General features: G+C 53.7%; 3 protein-coding genes across 5 annotated transcripts; all 3 read left to right on the top strand.

Annotated features, from left to right (window-relative positions):
• Positions 1-116: 116 nt before the first annotated feature.
• On the top strand, positions 117-9,840 carry SLC25A44 (solute carrier family 25 member 44). 3 transcript variants are annotated; one of them, XM_086865766.1, is made up of 5 exons: positions 117-296; positions 4,075-4,185; positions 4,510-5,233; positions 7,136-7,263; positions 7,670-9,840. In XM_086865766.1, exons 3-5 carry the CDS (start codon positions 4,612-4,614, stop codon positions 7,859-7,861), a joined length of 942 nt encoding a protein of 313 aa, XP_086721892.1. In that variant the 5' UTR covers positions 117-296; positions 4,075-4,185; positions 4,510-4,611; the 3' UTR covers positions 7,862-9,840. The 3 variants fall into 3 exon arrangements, with proteins under 3 accessions (XP_086721892.1, XP_086721894.1, XP_086721895.1); XM_086865768.1 differs by lacking the exon at positions 117-296 and adding an exon at positions 328-452; XM_086865769.1 differs by lacking the exon at positions 117-296 and adding an exon at positions 431-488.
• A 650-nt stretch (positions 9,841-10,490) lies between these two features.
• Positions 10,491-13,819, top strand: PMF1 (polyamine modulated factor 1). Its single transcript, XM_023941817.2, has 5 exons — positions 10,491-10,660; positions 10,913-11,018; positions 11,715-11,815; positions 12,166-12,361; positions 12,693-13,819. The coding sequence occupies exons 1-5, from the start codon at positions 10,509-10,511 to the stop codon at positions 12,744-12,746; spliced, it is 609 nt and encodes a 202-aa protein (XP_023797585.2). The 5' UTR covers positions 10,491-10,508; the 3' UTR covers positions 12,747-13,819.
• Positions 13,820-14,397: 578 nt separating this feature from the next.
• Positions 14,398-15,513, top strand: BGLAP (bone gamma-carboxyglutamate protein). The gene is made up of 4 exons (XM_023941724.2): positions 14,398-14,651; positions 14,929-14,973; positions 15,057-15,123; positions 15,255-15,513. Exons 1-4 carry the CDS (start codon positions 14,480-14,482, stop codon positions 15,385-15,387), a joined length of 417 nt encoding a protein of 138 aa, XP_023797492.1. The 5' UTR covers positions 14,398-14,479; the 3' UTR covers positions 15,388-15,513.
• The last annotated feature ends 1,632 nt before the right edge of the window (positions 15,514-17,145 follow it).

Genomic DNA, 17,145 nt, shown 5'->3' with positions numbered 1-17,145 from the left:
CTCCGGCCGCTCCAGCACGCAGCACACGGGCCCCGCAGGCGGCCGCTGACGGCTGCTGGCCCTCTAAGAGCCGTAATACGGCGCGGTTCCTTTAAGGCGTCCGCCCCCTCCCTGCCGCCCTGTTTACTGCGGGCCGGAAGCGCGTGACCACTTCCGGTGCGGCCTCTGCCCGTTCCCAAGATGGCGGCAGCGCTCGGGTGCTGACGCCGCGGGTCACTTCCGGCCGGGGAGCGGCCATGGGGAGGTGCGGCCGGGCCGGCCGGGGGGTCGACGGGGGTCCCTCCCGCCGGCGTGAGGTGAGGAGGTGCCGGGGCCGGGGCCGGGCCTGCGGCGGGCCGGGGAGAGGCCTGGCCTAGGCCAACAGCGGCGCGGCAGGGCCTAACGGTGTTGGCCCGGCCCGGCCCGGCCCGGCGCCGGTGCGGGCGGCGACGACTGAGCGGGGGCCTGGGCAGGTGTGGAGGCCGCGCAGCTGGACGGGAGGGCGGCAGGTGGGGGAGAGGGGGCGTCTGGCGAGGGGTGCACGTAAGCCGGGATGGGGGAGGGGGTTGGTTTGAGACCTACTTGGCCTTGAAAGACCCCGGGAGAAGGGGCCGGAGGGTCCCGCGGCAGACTGGGAAGGGCTCGGCGAGGCCTCCCAGGGCAGACAGGGCTTGAACGGCTGCCGGGAAAGGAGCTGGAGGATCTAGGGACCCTCAGCAGGGCAGAGGCCGAAGTTTCCTCCGGAGTGGACGGGGAAGTGGCCAGAGCCCCCTGGGGCTGCAGGGGTGAAGCTGGCTTGGGGACGGTGGGGACACCTCCGCGACACGGAGCCGCGGTGCTGGGGACGCGTCTGGCCCGGCAGTGACCTTGAGCGGATCCCGGACCGAGCTCTGCCGCTGTTCACGGCCTCAGAGCACGGCCGAGCTTTTGCGGTGCAGGGATCAGAGTTGGTGGCTTCGCTCAGGGGGTAGGAAGGTGTGGGGGCTCAGCCCGCGGGGCTGAGGGTGCTGGGGAGAGAAGTGTTGTCCTCAACATCAGAGTGCCGCTGCCACATCGGTTCCAGAGCCACAGCTGCTCCGGAGAGCTGCGGGTTTTCTGCGGGGCTGGGGTAATGGCCAGGACTCCCTCGCGGGTCTGTATCTGCTCCCCCCGGGGTGAATTTAAGGAATGAACAGTCGATTAGCTTAGCTCGGTGAATTACGTATGGTGCTAATAACACCAAGGTCAAGGTTCGATCCCCCAATGGGCCGTTCACTCAAGAGTTGGACTCGATGGCCCTTCTGGGTCCTGTCCAACTGAGACTATTTTGTGATTCTTTGCTGAAGGAGGTGCCAGGCATCAGCGCTGACTCTGGATGGTTCCCAGGCGGGTGCTGAGGCATTAGCATGCTGGGCAGGACCCATCCCTGGCCAGGGCACACAAAGGCCCTGTCTGTGTTTGCCAGAGAATCATCTTTAGCTCCACCTACAGCAAAGAGCAGTTTGGGGACCAGACTGACATGGTGGCATTAAAAAGACAAACTGGGGGGGATTTATACTAAGTTGAGTTCTGTATATAGGGGACTGAGGCTGTGCCCAGATGAGAGAGCAGGAGCAGGGACACCCTGCTTGGTATCTCTGCTTGGGTTTCCAGGCAGGAGTTCAAGAAATGCTCTTTTGTGCATGGTAGAAAGGAACCACTGAGGGATGGTTTTGGCATGGAAGCTGCTCACAGATCTGTGAGCTGTGGTGTTCTTGTACCTTGTTTTGAAGGGCAGGTCAATTCTTAGATGTAGCCATTACTTTTGTATCAGTCTCCCTAAAATTACTTGAAAGATAATCAAAGAGTTGCTTAATGAGTGTGATGGGATCTTTGCCCTGAGCAAGGCCTTGGTCTAAATTTCTGGAAGGTTAAATGCTCTGAGCAAAACTTTATGTTGGCAAAATAAGAATTGTGGCTATACTGGTCATCCCTGGAGCTGCCAGGATCCCTTCCTTCTTCCACACAGGAGGGACTTTGAGTGCCTCACAGTCCATGGGGTTAAAGTGACTTTGTCTAACTCAGATCACAAATGAGAGGAGTTATTGGTGAGAGTCCAGAGGAAGTACAGCTGTTTCCTCAATAAGTTATGGCTGAAATTGTAAACCCAAGCCCATGTGCACATAAAACTAAAGCTCAAGGATACTTCACTACTATTATTATTAGTATTAGTATTATTTTGTTTTTCATATTGCAGTAATGAGAATGTTTTTTGCAGGCAGCCCTTTCATTTATGGGGAGCTCAATTCCATCCCTGGATGGCAGAGGAATTTGGAGTATGGACTAAACCCTCGGGCTTCGTGAGGGAATCATATTGGCTGGACTCTATTTTATTTTTTTTAATGAAATATTAAGCTAGAGGGGCTTCTAACAAGAACCAAATCATGTTTTCATAGGTGCTGTGTGTAGATAATTCCTGTGCAGGAAACTGTGTGTGTCAAATCATGTCAATATTAGCAAACCCAGTAAGGCTGTAATTGTAACTAAAGCAATCCAAGCTTTGTTTAGCCAAGCTGTGGTGTTTGTTGTGCCTTAACTGCCAAGGCAACTGCCTGGAAGGGCGAAGTGTCACTCTTTACAATGGTAAAGATGTTGGACCCAGGTGCCCTTGGGTGTTTTTAACTCCTCTGCCCATCTGCAGGAGCTGTGGTAGCCTGTAATGCTGTTTGCTCCTGTTCAGCAAATATTTTGTTGGCCAACAGGCAATGAAATGTTCACTTAATGGGACACCTACCCCTGATCTGCCACAGTTTCAAAACTGTAATTTCTTCTCTGTGCTAGCGGTAAACAACTTCCGGTTGTATTGTTACTGTGTTTCTAACAGAATGTCTCTGGCCTGTGTGAGTTCATTTATTCTGAAGTGTTGAGACATTTCTCCAGGAATCACAGACTGGTTTGGGTGGGAAGGGGTCTTAAAGCCCATACCATCCCACCCCCTGCAGTGGGCAGGGACACCTTCCACTATCCCAGGTTGTTCCCTGGGCCTGTCCAGCCTGGCCTTGGACACTGCCAGGGATGGAGCAGCCACAGCTTCTCTGGGCAACCTGTGCCACGGCCTTACCACGTTGACAGGAAACAATTTCTTCCCAATATCTCATCAGGTCAGCCATTCTGCCTGTCTCGTCACTCCAGGCCCTTGTCCCAAGTCCCCCTCCCTTGGAGCTCCTTTTAGGCACTGATGTTGTGGCTTGGTAATATAAAGTGCCCCCAAATCGGTGTGTGGTGGTGACTGTCCATCCCTTTGAGTTCTCACTTGGAGAATCTGTTTTCCAAACTCAGGTTTTGGCTGCCTTGTTCCTGTACCTGCTTCTTGCTCTAGCTCTACTCTTTAGCAGTTCAGCTCGTGCCTGGCCACACGCTTCCAGTACCCATTTGCCAGCACCCGGAATACAAGTTATGATCCAGCTGCAGTCAAGCCTTTCCCAAAAGTTCAGCCACCCAAAGAGCCCAGGGTTTTTATTAATTTGATGCAGAAATTAAGTCCTTACAGGCAGTGAAGTGGTCCATGTTGTGTTGGGTGATTCTCTGAGATGCCCTTCTCTTGTTGCCTGGCCCTGTGCATAGGTTCCCTTAAGCCAAGCTTGGTTAATCATGCAGCAAGTTAATTTACTAATTACAGCAGCTGAAAGTACCAGGAGCCTGGTTGTGGAGAAGCAGTTGGTGCCTGCTGGGACATGGTGATGAGCTGCAGCAATTGGGGCTGGGGGAGGCTAAACCAGCCCCTCCCTCTTCATCCTCCCCATTCCTGGTGCTCTGGGCACAGCCAGCAGTGGAAGGGGGGTTATCAGACCAGGAGCAGCAATGGAGTGTTGGTGAACTTTGCTCATGTAGGTGACAAGCAGCTCAACAGAGACATCCTGGGCTGTGATTTAACCCTTTCTTTTCAGGGTCTTGGTCATCAGTGTGGAGACTCTCCCTGGCTGTTTTGCCTTGTTTTCCCATTGTTGTTCATCTTTTCACCTTCTCATCACCCTCCATCTTTAGGAAGATAGGAATGGAAGTGCCCAAAGAAATTTGTCTAATTCATGCAGGGAATCTAGGAACACAGAAGGACTTGTCACTTTCTCCTTTGTACAGATCCGGGAACTGAAAAGTGATGTCTTGACAGCTGGGAGCATCACAGACCTGGAATGACTGGGGAGAAGCTGCTTTGGTTGGCCATCCCTGACCTTGCGTGTCCATTAAAAGGTGTGTGTGCTGCTGGAGTGGTGTTCATCTGCTGGCTCTCAGCCTGCTTCCCAAAGTGTGGGATCTTTCCTTTCCCACAGAGCAGTCTGGGCTGTGGTGAGAGCTGCCACGTGTGCCAGCTGCTGCTGGAGCTCAGAAAACAGTCATGGTGACATCAGGTGTCACCATCAGCCACATGGTAGGGCCCTGCCTCTGGAGGTCACAGTCCCTCTGCTCAGCTGGCACAATGTTGTGCAAGGGCTGAGAGTCAGCAAAGTCTGAGGTGATGTGGGTGGTTGTAGTGAACGGGGCTTTGTCCTCTACCCAAGGGGTCTCTCATTTCAGGTGCCAGCACTTGCAGTCTAGTTGGTCAAGGCTGGAAGGCTGGGTCTGGATCTGCCCTGTACCTTTGAGTTCTGGACCTCTCCTGCCTGACCCCAAGGAGCCATGGAGGACAAACGCAACATCCCCATCATTGAGTGGGAGCACCTGGACAAAAGGAAATTCTATGTGTTTGGGATTTGCATGACTATGATGATCCGGGTGAGCGTTTACCCCTTCACGCTCATCCGGACGCGGTTGCAGGTCCAGAAGGGCAAGAGCCTGTACAATGGGACTTTCGATGCCTTTGTGAAAATCCTGCGGACAGAAGGGGCGGCTGGGCTCTACCGTGGCTTTTTGGTCAACACCTTCACCCTGATCTCGGGACAGTGCTACGTGACAACATATGAGCTCACTCGGAAGTACGTGTCACGGTACAACAACAACAACGCTGTGAAGTCTCTGGTGGCTGGCGGCTCAGCCTCCCTGGTGGCCCAGAGCATCACGGTGCCCATCGATGTCATCTCCCAGCACCTCATGATGCAGAGGAAGGGGGAAAGCATGGGCAGGTTCAAGGTGCGAAACCAAGATGGCAAGCGTCTGCTGGTCTTTGGCCAAACCAAGGACATCATTGTACAGATTTTCAAGGCTGACGGTTTTAGAGGCTTCTACAGGGGTTATGTGGCCTCACTGCTCACTTATATTCCCAACAGTGCGGTCTGGTGGCCCTTCTACCACTTCTATGCTGGTAAGTGAAAGGAGGCTTGAAATGTATCTTATCCCAGGAGACTCAGAAGCCCCTTGGATCAACTCTTGACACTGTGGATTCAGCGTGATTTGCTGTCTTTCTGGGGGTGGGAGCAGAATCTGTCCTAAGGAGCTGTATCTGGTCGGAATTCTGCAGCTGTTGGGTGGAAATTTAACAGGGCAGCAGTGTTTCAATGCAGAACAAGGAGTCCAAGTGCTATAGGACTTCAAACTGGATGGTTCTAGGCAAGTGGGGCTTTATGCATTTGCTTTAACTTTCTCTTCCACTAATCCCAAATACCTTCTCCACGGGAGTGAGAAAGGCTCTTGTGTTGGGCAGAGTTTTGGAACCACCGTGTAAGTGTAGTTCATCTTTCAGTTCATGTGGACTCAGGAATCTCATATACGGCAAAGGGACTTTGACAGCCTCAAATCTCATGGCAAAACCAAAGAGGCAGAGGCAAGGGCCAAATCTTCCCTGGGTTTCTGTCAGGTGTTACTTCAGTTTTGTCAACTTTAAAATTGGCATTGAGTCTTGTGATTAAAAACTGCACTCAGTAGAATGTTCTTTCTAGCTCATGTTCTCGTACTCCTTAGGCTGTTTCCAAAGGCTAAAGGTATTGGCCAGCTATGGTTTATTTCCACCTCTGATGGTCCTTTAGATTTCTGCTGTGCAGCTTTGCACATGGCTTTTAGGCATCTAGTTACCTAATTTCTGCCAAAAGGTGGTAGTAATGAGCAGTTTGGGTTTTGCTGCGCTGGGCCTAAAGTACATCTTGGGAGGTCACCTGTCCTTCAAAATCCAGATGTCTCAAAGGTCCTGTTTGCTTTCCAGTGTTCTAGTAGGTAGAGAAAGCATTGGTTCTGCATCCGGGCTGCATTTAAATGGCAGTGGCAGCTTGGCATGTTGGTCTGTATTTTGTAGGAGTGTTCCCATCAGTCTCCATGTCGACAGTTTATAAGACCAAAACACACTGTACTAACTGTTAGATTTTCATGCCCAAAGGGCTCAAAGGAGGGCATGTAAGAACAAGGCAGTTGATACGGAGAGATCAGAGCTCTCAGCTTCCAGGTGTTTGTTCTTTCCCTGTCTTCTCCATGGAAATCAAGATCATGAGAAACATAAACCCCAGCTGTCAATGAATGTCTCTGCTTTGCCTGCATTTCCCAATCCCTGGAGCAGCAACAGGGGGTCACTGAACCCTCCTCAGGTTCAAAGGACACTGCTGACCCTGATTCCAGTCAATGTTTGAGGTCTTGAACAGAGCTACTTCCTTCCCTCCCGCCAGACAGGCTTCCACATTGTTCAAAAAAAATGGGGCTTTTGAACAGTCTTCTCTTCAACTGCAACCAATAAGAGTGTGGGAGATTCAAATCCTATCGGCTAGGCAGCAGGAGCAGAGTGAGGAAATCTGGCACTACATGGTGGTTTTTTCCTTAGGGATCCACAGTGGGATACCAGAGTATCTCCTGGGCAGCATGCCCTGTAGTGACAGCTTTCTGTGCAAATCTCTGCAGACACCTTCCAATAAAATCTTCTCTTAAGGCTTCCACCACGTTCTAAAGAGGGTGGGTATTTTCATGGCCTGTTTGGAAGACATGGGAGCTCATTGTGTCCAGTTTGCCCCACAGGCCTGAGAGCCAGTGTGGCAGCTGATGGGAGGCTGTGGGACAAGCATGGGGAGTATCCTGGAGCCACCAGTGTGATGAGTCTTGCTCCTTGTGCTGTGCCAGTTTTCTGGTTGGTGTAGGAAGCACCACTTGAAGATTCTGTAGGAGGAGCTGGCAGGCTGTAAATCAGGGATTCTGCCCACTGCAAATCAGTTGGAGTTAGGGGGTGGAGTTAAGGAAATTATAAGCGGCCGCTGAAAGTCTGAAGTTTTCCTCTTTCTCCTTTTCCCAGAACAGCTTTCAAGTTTGACTCCTAAAGACTGTCCCCACCTCCTTCTGCAAGCAATATCAGGGCCACTTGCGGCTGCAACAGCTTCCACACTCACCAACCCCATGGATGTGGTGAGGGCTCGGGTCCAGGTAAGAGCTCAGTGTTCTTGGCACAGTGCAGGGTGGGGTTCAGCCTCCGTTCTCTGATCTCTGTGGTTTCAGGTGAGCTGCTTCCCTGCTCTCCCTGGGCCTCTCATCCTGGATAATAGCTGCTTAATTAGCCCTCAACACTAACAAGAGGAGCCCAGGGAGCAAGGCTGGCAGTGCTGGCCTGGCCTGCTCAGGCAGGCTTTCTTTTCAGAAAGGGCGAGGTTCCTTGCTGCTTCCTTGGAACTTTGTGCTTTTTTTGCTCCCCTCCTCAGGGAGTTTTGGAGATCAGATCAAGGCTGTTGGACTGGCTGATCTGTTGTCTCCAGAGTGTTCAGTTGCAGCAGAGCCCCAGAGCACCTCAGTATGGAGTCTGGCAGCTCATTCAATGTTTGTTCTGGTATTGCAGGTGGAAGGCAAGAGCTCCATCATTCTCACCTTCAAACAGCTTATTGCAGAGGAAGGTCCCTGGGGGCTGACTAAAGGCCTCTCTGCCCGAATCATTTCGGCCACTCCTTCCACCATTGTCATCGTGGTGGGGTATGAAACGCTGAAGAAGCTGAGCCTGCGCCCAGAGCTGGTGGACTCAAGGCACTGGTAGAGGCAGCTGGTGGAGGAGAACCTTCCTATGAATCCTCTGAGTCTGGACTGTTGCAGGGGAGAGCCTGGGATGCGACACAGCTGCTGTGCCTTTGTCTTTGGCTGGTTTCACAGCACAAGGCAGATGCAAAAGCAACTGTACTTCACCTCTTTAGATTTGTGTGTCATACAATGGTCTGCTGCTGGTTTTGCTTAAACTGTGACCTTTGGCAGTGCTGTTTGCCTGGGACAGTCCATTCCAGGTGTGTGACCGCATCCTGGCAAGTTATTGATTTTTTTTTTTTTTTTTTAAATTAAAGACTTACTGGCTTAAGCAAAAAGCCAGTTTATTCTCTTTAAATTATTTTCATCTTTGCCAAACTTCCAAGGAGAGGAATCTCACAGCCTGCAGCAGGACCCTCTGGTGGGATGTCTCTAGTGGCAGTTGTGCTGTGGGGAAGCTGGAAGCAGAAAATAGACAAGTGACTTTCCAATTACCTTCATTTATTTCTAGAAGATGTGAGACAAGAATAACCTGGGACCCCTTCAGACCTGATTTACTGTGTTTTGAATAGATCTACATACTTGTTTTGTATATTCCTGGAAAATGTTCCCTGTCTCTCATCCTCCAAACAGCAAGCTGGCTGATAGCAAGTCAGGAGCTGGGCTGGCTGTTTGGAATTAGCTGATGGCGGTTTTGACACCTAGCCTGTGTTTTTAATCTATTGTAATTTAATTTTTTTATTTTATTTTAGGGAAGCTTATTCTGATTTCTGGGGAACTGAATGGTTGTCCTGTGGCCTTGTTCAGTATGTCAATCCTGCATGTTCAAAGTGGCTGCTGCCACTTCCCACCTTAGATAGTTTTAGCCCAGAAATGCCATTTGAAAGTGTCTGATTGTGGTGCTGCTGGCAGCTGGATGGTAACTGAATGGGGTTTGAGCTACAATTAGATAGGAGGTGGGGAAGGAAAAACCTTGTGCTGGCCTTTGATCCGGTTCAAACCTGACAGGCATGTTCATATTGAATAAGAAGTGATGGTTCGCTTCATGAGCTTAAATTCTGCTCATCCAGTTTGGGAAGGGCAGGAATAATGTTTTGCACAATTGCTGGATCAGAAGCCTGAGCTATGGTCTGTATTTTACCAGGTGAAAACTTCAGGGGGATGAAACAAGAGGCTGCTTTTTGGGGAGGGGCAGGGAAGGGATTGTTTGACTGTACTCTGCTGTTCTTGGTGGTTGAGATTTGCCTTTCATGCTGCCAGCCCACACATGGTGCTTGTCTCTGTTAGCCACATCTGGGGGGGTTCAGGATGCACCTCCAGACAACAGAGTGCACCACTGCCATTCCCCTTCTGCCAAAACCAGGAATTTTGGTTGAGGTGTTGATCCTGCTGACCTGTGGCTGTTGCTGGGCTGTCTATTCCCGACGGGACTCACCAAGTATGTCTCTGCCCTTCATCCCAGTATTGTCCCTGCCCAGCTGGCACTGGACATACCACAGACATATCTGCTGGAAATGGAGAGTGCTAAAGCTGCTGCTGAGGTGGGAGAGACTTCTCTGCTAAGGGCAGAGCTTGATTCTACGGTGCAGTGCTGTGATGGGGCTGTGGGTGAATCATCAAAGCCCTCTTCATCCCAATTTTGTTTCTTGCAGTGCTCAGAAGGGCAGTGGATGCTGGAGCCACTGGTGGAGTTGTTGGAGCAGCACCTTCTGCACCTGCTCTGGTCACCTGTTCATTGTTTAAAAGTTGACAGCAGTCAGCTCTTGCTCTAATAACAGATTCTGCTCTGAGAAGCAGAACAGCAGCACCCCAAATCGCAAGGCAGCAGTAACACTAATATTAACAGGAAAAATATCAATCGACCTCTGCCAAGTGCAGCAGGGCCAGTCCCTGGGCATGGAGGGGCGGCAGCACCAGTGTGGGGAGACACTGTCAAACTTAATGTTCCTCTCGTAACCAGCAACATTCTTGACAACTAATAAACTTGAGAGACCTTCAGTTTGGTGCCTGCGTTTAAAAGCACAAGACTCTCCACGCCAGGGGAGGCTGCTGCTTTTTGTCATGTCACAGAAAGGGATTCACTCTGCCTTTGGACTAGGAGAGAGATGTGAGGTGCCTGAGAACGCAGTGACGAGAGGCTCCTCAGTGGCTGAAGGGGCCAGGGAAAGCCGGCTGGAGCACGTGGAAGCAGCTATGAGCCAGAGCCGCCCAGAGGAGGCGGGCTGGCTTCTGCTTGGCTGCTACATGGGAAATGTCTCTTTTTTTATTCTCTAACCGAGCTGAACTTTGCTTCTTCTTTCCTCGTTAAATTCGTCAGGCTTTATTATTTTATTTCAGTAGACGATCGAGAGCCCCAGTCGCTGGGGGGCAGGGGGGGCATTTCTACGGGGACCGGGGAGTGGAGGATGGTTTGTCACGCTGCTTGGCTCCAGGGCCGGGCGCAGCCCCGCGCCGGGAGGCGGCAGATTCTTCTCGCGGCGGTTGTTGTGGGTTGTTTTGGGTTGGAAGCGGGAGCGGTCGGGTCGGAGGGGCCCCGCCGAGCGGCACCGGCCCCGCCCGGGCCGCGCTCGCTCTCTTCCCGCGCTCTCTTCCCGCGCTAGCGGCCGGTGGGGGCGGGGCCTGGCGCCCCCGCCAATGGGCTGCGGCGGCCGCGCGCGCGCTGCGCCATGGCGGCGGGCGGCGATGGCGGCGCGGAGCTGGCGGAGCGCGGGGCAGCCGAAGGCGGAGACGGCCCGGCCCCGGCGGCGGTGCCGGGTCGCGCCCAGGTGTTCGCGACCGTGGTGGACACATTCCTGGAGAAGCTGGTGGCCGCCGGGAGGTGAGGCGGAAGCGGGGTCGCGCGGATAGGGGAGGGACCCCTGACCCCGGTCCCAACCCTGCCGTGACCCTGGGCCCACCCGGATCACCAGGAATTGCTCTGGGCCTGGTCCTGACCCCGGCTCCATCGTTAACTAACCCTGACCCGGCTCTGAGCCTGGCCCTAACCCCGGCCCCATCACTGACTCTAACGTCAACCCCACCGTGACCCCAGTCCTGATCCTGCCCTCCTTCCCCCCAATCGGTTTTGCAGCTACCAGAGGTTTGTCAACTGCTACCGCTGCTTCTACAAGCTGCAGCCCCAGCTGACCAGGAGCATTTACGATCAGTTCATCTCCCAGCTACAGGCGTCCATAAAGGTGAACGGGGGAGTGACACGGGTGCCTGGGGGGCTGTGGAGGGGCTTGGAGTGTCGAAAAGGGGTTTCAGAGCCCTGTGAAAAAGTGCTGAACAGGTTGATACTAAGGGCAGCAAATACATTTCCTAAATGGCAAAAGCAGAAAGCTGAGGCTGCTGTCCAGAGCTCTGTCTTCCCCAGAAAAAGCTGTAGGATCATTCAGGTTGCAAAATACCACTAGGACTGTCGAGTCCAAGCATTTCCCCAGCACTGCCAAGACCACCAATACACCATGTCCCTAAGTGCCACATCCACACATCTGTTAAATACCCCCAGGGATGGTGATTCCCAGGCTGTAGGCCCTTCATCCAGTACAAAGCTGGAAGGACGCTGGATAAGGGATGGAGGGATAGGATAAGGGGAAATGACTTCCCACTGCCAGAGGGCAGGGTTAGGTGGAATATTGGGAAGAAATTCTTCCCCGAGAGGGTGGGGAGGCCCTGGCACAGGTTGTCCAGAGAAGCTGTGGCTGCCCCATCCCTGAAGGAGTTTAAGGCCTGGTTGAACAGGGCTTGGAGCAACCTGGGATAGTGGAAGGTGGAACGAGATGTGCTTTAAGGTCCCTTTGAACCCAAACAATTCCCCAATTCTATGACTGGTGAAGGCTCACAAGCAGAGTAGTGCCTGTGTTTATTCACTTTGTGTCCTTCCTTCACAGGAGGAGGTCCAGGAGGTGAAAAATGAAGGGAATCTGGAGGGACTCTTTAGTTCACTGGATAAGATCGTGGAGGAGGCAAAGGACCGGGAAGAGCCTGCATGGTATGGATGGCCAGGGGTGGGGGTCATGTTCCTACAAGGGCAGCAGGTGGTTTCTGGGTGATTTTTGGGTACCCTGTTGACCTCATGCTGCTAGGGAGGGTCTAAAGGCTGCTCTATCTTTACCAGTGTATCTTTACACCGGGCCTAAAACACACAAAAATCAGTTTAATCTGTGCTTCTCTGGGAGTTCCCTCCAGTGGGGCTCCGCACTGGGGTCCCCGCTTTAGCTGTTCTCAATTCCCTGTGCCAGAGGAAACTATGGGAGCTGATCCCACCTGTTCAGCATCCAGCTGGGCTGTGTGGGACTAATCACTGCACTCTGGCTGCCCCACGTGCTCCTGTGTGCCCAGGCGGCCCAGCGGGATCCCGGAGGAGGACATCCGCAGCACCATGGTGCCCTACCTCCTGAAGCACCGCTCCCACCTGTGCAGAGTTCTCAGGGAGAAGGAGGAAGAGAACAGGAAGGTGGCCGAGTCTGTGCTAATGGGGAGGAACAGGATTGCAGAGTTGCAGCAGCTGATCCAGGCTCGCCAACAGGCCTGGCAGGTAAAAATAGACCAAACCAAACCAACATCCTCATAGCACTTGCTGGAGAGGGGCTCAGTGGGGCCTGGAATGACTTTCAGACCTTCCACTTCTCCAAGACCTCCCCAGCAGCCAAGTTTTGCTGAAACTTTAGTTGTGGACATTTTCTCTGGAGGTTTCAGGTGCTTTTCCTTGTGCAGTGGGTGGGATGTGGGGTGGTTCTGGGGGAGATGAGGGGATTCTGCACATGCATGGGACAGCAGTGTATGACACACTCAGCCTGCATTCCGCCCTGAGTGTGGCAGGGTGGGAGAAGCATCATGCTGAGGTCTGTGGGTTGTGTTCCTTCCAGGCAATCAGTAAGGAGCAACAAGAACTCATCATGACATTCCAGGAGCCCCAGTGAGGCCGCATGATGTCCCACAAGCTCTGCTGAGACAGTTCATCATCCCAAAGCACTGATGGGACAAGGTGCATGCAAAACCCAAACTGAGAATCGCCCCATCAGGCCACTGGAGACTGCAGAGTGACTTAAATGGCTGCTGAATTGGCACGGTTTGATCAGATTTGGTGCAGAAAAAATACCATTGGGCTCTCTGGAAATGGATGGCAATTCCCTATTTCCTACTCATTTAGACCGAAAGGAGTGTCACAAAGTGTGTCTGTGCTCTCTTCTGCTCCACTCAGTGCTGTGGTACTGAACCAGGCCTGGTTCCAGTTTCCAAAGCTACATTTGGGGTTTTGTAGCTGTTTTAGTTGTGTGTTAGACAAAATTTAGTGCCTGGAGCCCCAGACCAGGAGCCCATAAGCCCCTCAGCAGTACACTGAGGGTGGGTCACAGGCAATGCTCTTGCTGGTGCTTGCAGGTTCATTCAGTCTCCATGTGTTGAAACCACTGCCCATTGCAGATGTGGCAGCAGCTGCTGCACCCAGTTTGTTACCATTCATTCTGTTCTTCAAATTATTTTCTATCCCTGGTCCTCTCCCAGCAGCCTGAGGTATCTTGGGGTCTGTGAAGAGGTTGGAACAGCCCTGCCTGCACTTTGTGAGCTTTTGTGGCACAGGGGTTTAATGTTTTTCTCTGGAACTTTCTAGAACCAGACTGGTTTTCCCTACCCAGAGTTGTCTGTTACTGCCTCAGCGGAAGTTTGTGGGCTGGGGAAGCAAGGGCTCCCAGGATCTCCCTGGCAGGGCCCCAGGAGTGACCTGTGCCTCCAGCATGAACAGGTTCCTTGGGGCTAGGCAGGGAATGAGGAGAGTCCCCCCTGCACCTGATGAGGACAGAGAGGTTCTGAGTCCAGCAGCCACTGAGGTCAGGTCTCCAAGGAGAGGCCATGCCCTGTGACAAACGGGGGAGCAGCAGTGGCCGCTTGCACCACACCCCAACCTCTGTTTACAATTAAAGGCTCCGTCAGAGTGGCTGCAACAGTTTCCCCTCTGCTGTGTTGGAATCTCAATGAATTTGGGCTGTTGTTCCCAGCTTGGCTCCTGCTGCGTTCTTGGCCCACGTACTCTGTACTTTATGGGTTTGTCTTACAAAGGCTCTGGTTCAGCAGTTCTGTCCGCCCTCTGCCCCAAAGCCTCCAGTTCCGCTTTTTGAGACAGGGCTGGGATTTATAGGATCAGAAAGTGGTCAGGTTCTGAAAGAAGAATGTTATTCACGGGCTCTGACTGCCCTGGCCACGCAGCATCTGCCCATGGCATGTGGCAGGGAGGAGCTGTGTGGAGACCAAGGGATAGGCACCTGCTCACCCTCCTCCAGGGACACAGTGCGACTGCCACGACAGCAGCATGAACTGGTCCCCCAAAAAGGGGCTGGCAAGTTCCCTGCACATGGAGGAAAACCCCACAGATTTTGGCAGGAAAGTCTCCCCATGTTGCAGAAGACAATTCTGGGATCCAGCAGTGGGAGCCGGGACAGGGTAATGCGTGACTGGGGAGTGAAGTGAGGAGCCCCCAGCACCCCATCACCCGTGCCAGTGGGGCCTATGTGCTGCCAGGCTGGCAGGGCTGGGCCCACCAACAAATCTCCCCTGGCCTGGGGCCATTTTGCCCCCTCCCTTTGTGGGCTCTGGCTGGGCATAGGGGGACTAAGTTCATCCCAAACCACAATTGCCACCTCTGCCGGCAGCTCCGGCCATGGCGGATGTGCTGGAAATAACCTTGGTGGGGCCGTGCCCCCCCTTGCCAAGGCCACAAGACCCTATAAAGACAGCCAGAACTTCACTCAGCACAGCACAGGAAGGCACCATGAAGTCCCTTGTCCTGCTCACCCTCTTGGCCCTGCTCACTCTTGGCCTCTGCCACAGAGGTATGGGGGGTTCCAGGGCTTATGGGGACAGTGGGGGGTGATTCTGTGTCCTGGGAAGGGCTTGGAGGAAGAGAAGGGACTGAGAAAAAGGTGGAAAGATTTGCTGAGCCTTGGGGTGGGGGGCATAGGGATGCAACAGGGAGATAGGGAGCAAGACATCCTTCAGCAGATTGGGGGTCTCAGTGAGGGATCTGAGCTCCAAAAGAAGTGGGGTGAGAGCGAAGCCCACATGGGGCCTCTGTGAGCCCACCCAGGTATCCCTTTGTGTCACTTGCAGCTGCTGATAGCTCTGCCAGCACCAATGACTCACCCAGCTCCAAAGGTGAGTGACCACAGCTGCTCAGCCCCACTACCTTGGGGAGAGGGGGACATGACCCCCCCCAACCCACCACGCTGTCCCTGCAGCCTTTGTCTCCAGGCGTGCCAGTGCTGAGGTGGTGCAGAGACAGAAGCGGAATTATGCCTATGACAGGTAGGGATTGGTCCTGGCTGAGGGGTCACGGCCCCCAGATGAGGGGAGGCTTGCTGGATCAACTCCTCTCCAGGAGCCTCCAGCTCCCATGGGACCCCCCAACAGCCCCTGGGTTCCCCATTTGTCCCCAGCGGTGTCTATGGAGCCCCACGGGACCCACTGGAGGCCAAGCGTGAGGTGTGTGAGCTCAACCCTGACTGTGATGAGCTTGCCGACCAGATTGGAATCCAGGAGGCCTATCGGCGCTACTACGGCCTGGTGTAGCCCCAGCCACCACCTTGTGTTGTGGGGTGGGGGCTGAGCTCCTATAAACCCACCTCAGCCCCACCCCCATCTTCATCCTCTCACCCTTTCTGTCAGTCCTGGAAAGAAATAAATGCAAATGGTGGAGCCTGTTCCTTCCCAAGCTTGGGACATGGGTGGGTGGGAGGCTGCAGGGGATGTGCCTCATGGCACCCCACCCCACACAGCTGAGGACTCCTGATTTCCCTCCCAGTGTCCCCCCAGGCTCCAAGGAGGAGGGGTGCTATCGCCCCCAGATCCTGCTTCCAGCAGTGAGGAGCCCAGAGCTGCACCATCATCATCATTCCAGTTTAATTTAAAGCTGTTTCTCCCAAGCATGAGGTTATTGGAGAAGAGCAGAGCTGCTCCGTGCACCCCAGGACCCTGTGGACTGCCCAGGAATTCCATCACAAACCACCTTAATTACTTATTAACCTTGACACACACATGCACACTTACACTGCAGGGTCTCTGCATAGGATGACGTATTGTCCCTGCCCCAAATTCATGGAATCACTACTGGTTTGCATTGGAAGAACTAAGGCACAGACCGGGTACAGAGGGTGTTGGGAGAGGGACACTGCAAGACACCCCATAGCAGGGCCCAGCACAAAGAGGATGCTGGGTTCTCTGCAGCCCAGCCCCTCACACACAGTGTAAAGGGTCCCTCTAGTGCCCACCCCAGTGGGGACACCTGGGGTGCAGCTGGAGCCACTGGGTCTCTGGGGCAAGGCCACAGTCAGGGCACTGATGATGGGAGTGTTGCCCACAAGGGCCAGCCTGGCAGTGCCAAAGGTGCTTGGGATCCTGGTAGGGCTTAGGTGGCCCCACAGCCAAACCTGCAGACATCAGAGGATGTCCTCCAGCTGCCAAGAAGTGCCCAGCACAGAACAGATGTGGAAAAGCTGGCAGCTGTGTCCTGCCAGGCTGAGAGGACATCACTCATGGCTGCTGGGGCTCCTTGTACAGCTCCTGCTGCAAGGGGCTGCTCTGGGGGGGGCGGACAGGAGCTGCGGCAGTGGGGAACACTGGGGGTTACTGCTCACTGATGCAGTCAGCAGCACAAGGCACTCAGGTGGGATGTGAAGAGGAAGCTGGTGAGCAGTGCAAAGAGGAGTTGGATGGTACCTGACCTCAACTTCATTCCAGGCACAGTCACACCAGTGGCAGGGGAGGATGGTGAGAAGCAGCAGGGAACCCGCTGGAAGCACCCTGGGTCCTGACTTGCCCTGGGCCACCCTGACTCACTGGGTGGAAGAGCAGAAATTCAGGGCATGAATAGTGATTTATTTTCTCTCCCTACCTCCCAGCTACCCTTGGCACCAGGGCATGGTGGGACCCTCACACAGCCCAATCACCAGTCTTGCAGGCCTCAGCCCACCCTCTCCCACTGCCTTAAATGGACATTGGAAAGTCACTATTTTTAAAATTTACACTTTCCCTATCTCCCGCTTCTCCACCCCCTTACTCCTGTTAAAAGTGAGCTGCAAAGGCCCCGATGAGCTACTCCAGGTCCTCATGCAGGGTCAGGGTGCTCCTGTGACAGCAGCATGCAGAGTTCTAGCAAGAGGATGAAGTCATCCCAAATGGCAGAAGCAGCAAGGGAAATGCGATTCCCATCACAGGGATAAGGAAGGGCCCACCTGCACTTCTTTACTGAAAAGTGTGGTCAAAAGCATATGCTTGAGGGTGGATTTACAGATGGAAAATGCACTCAGCCCCAGGGCTGCACTGGAAAGG

This window comes from Cyanistes caeruleus, chromosome 30 (assembly GCF_971803275.1).
Source record: "Cyanistes caeruleus chromosome 30, bCyaCae1.hap1.1, whole genome shotgun sequence".
Lineage (NCBI taxonomy): Eukaryota > Metazoa > Chordata > Aves > Passeriformes > Paridae > Cyanistes > Cyanistes caeruleus.
Note: the sequence above shows the minus strand (reverse complement) of the source record. Positions and strands in the feature narration are given on the sequence as shown.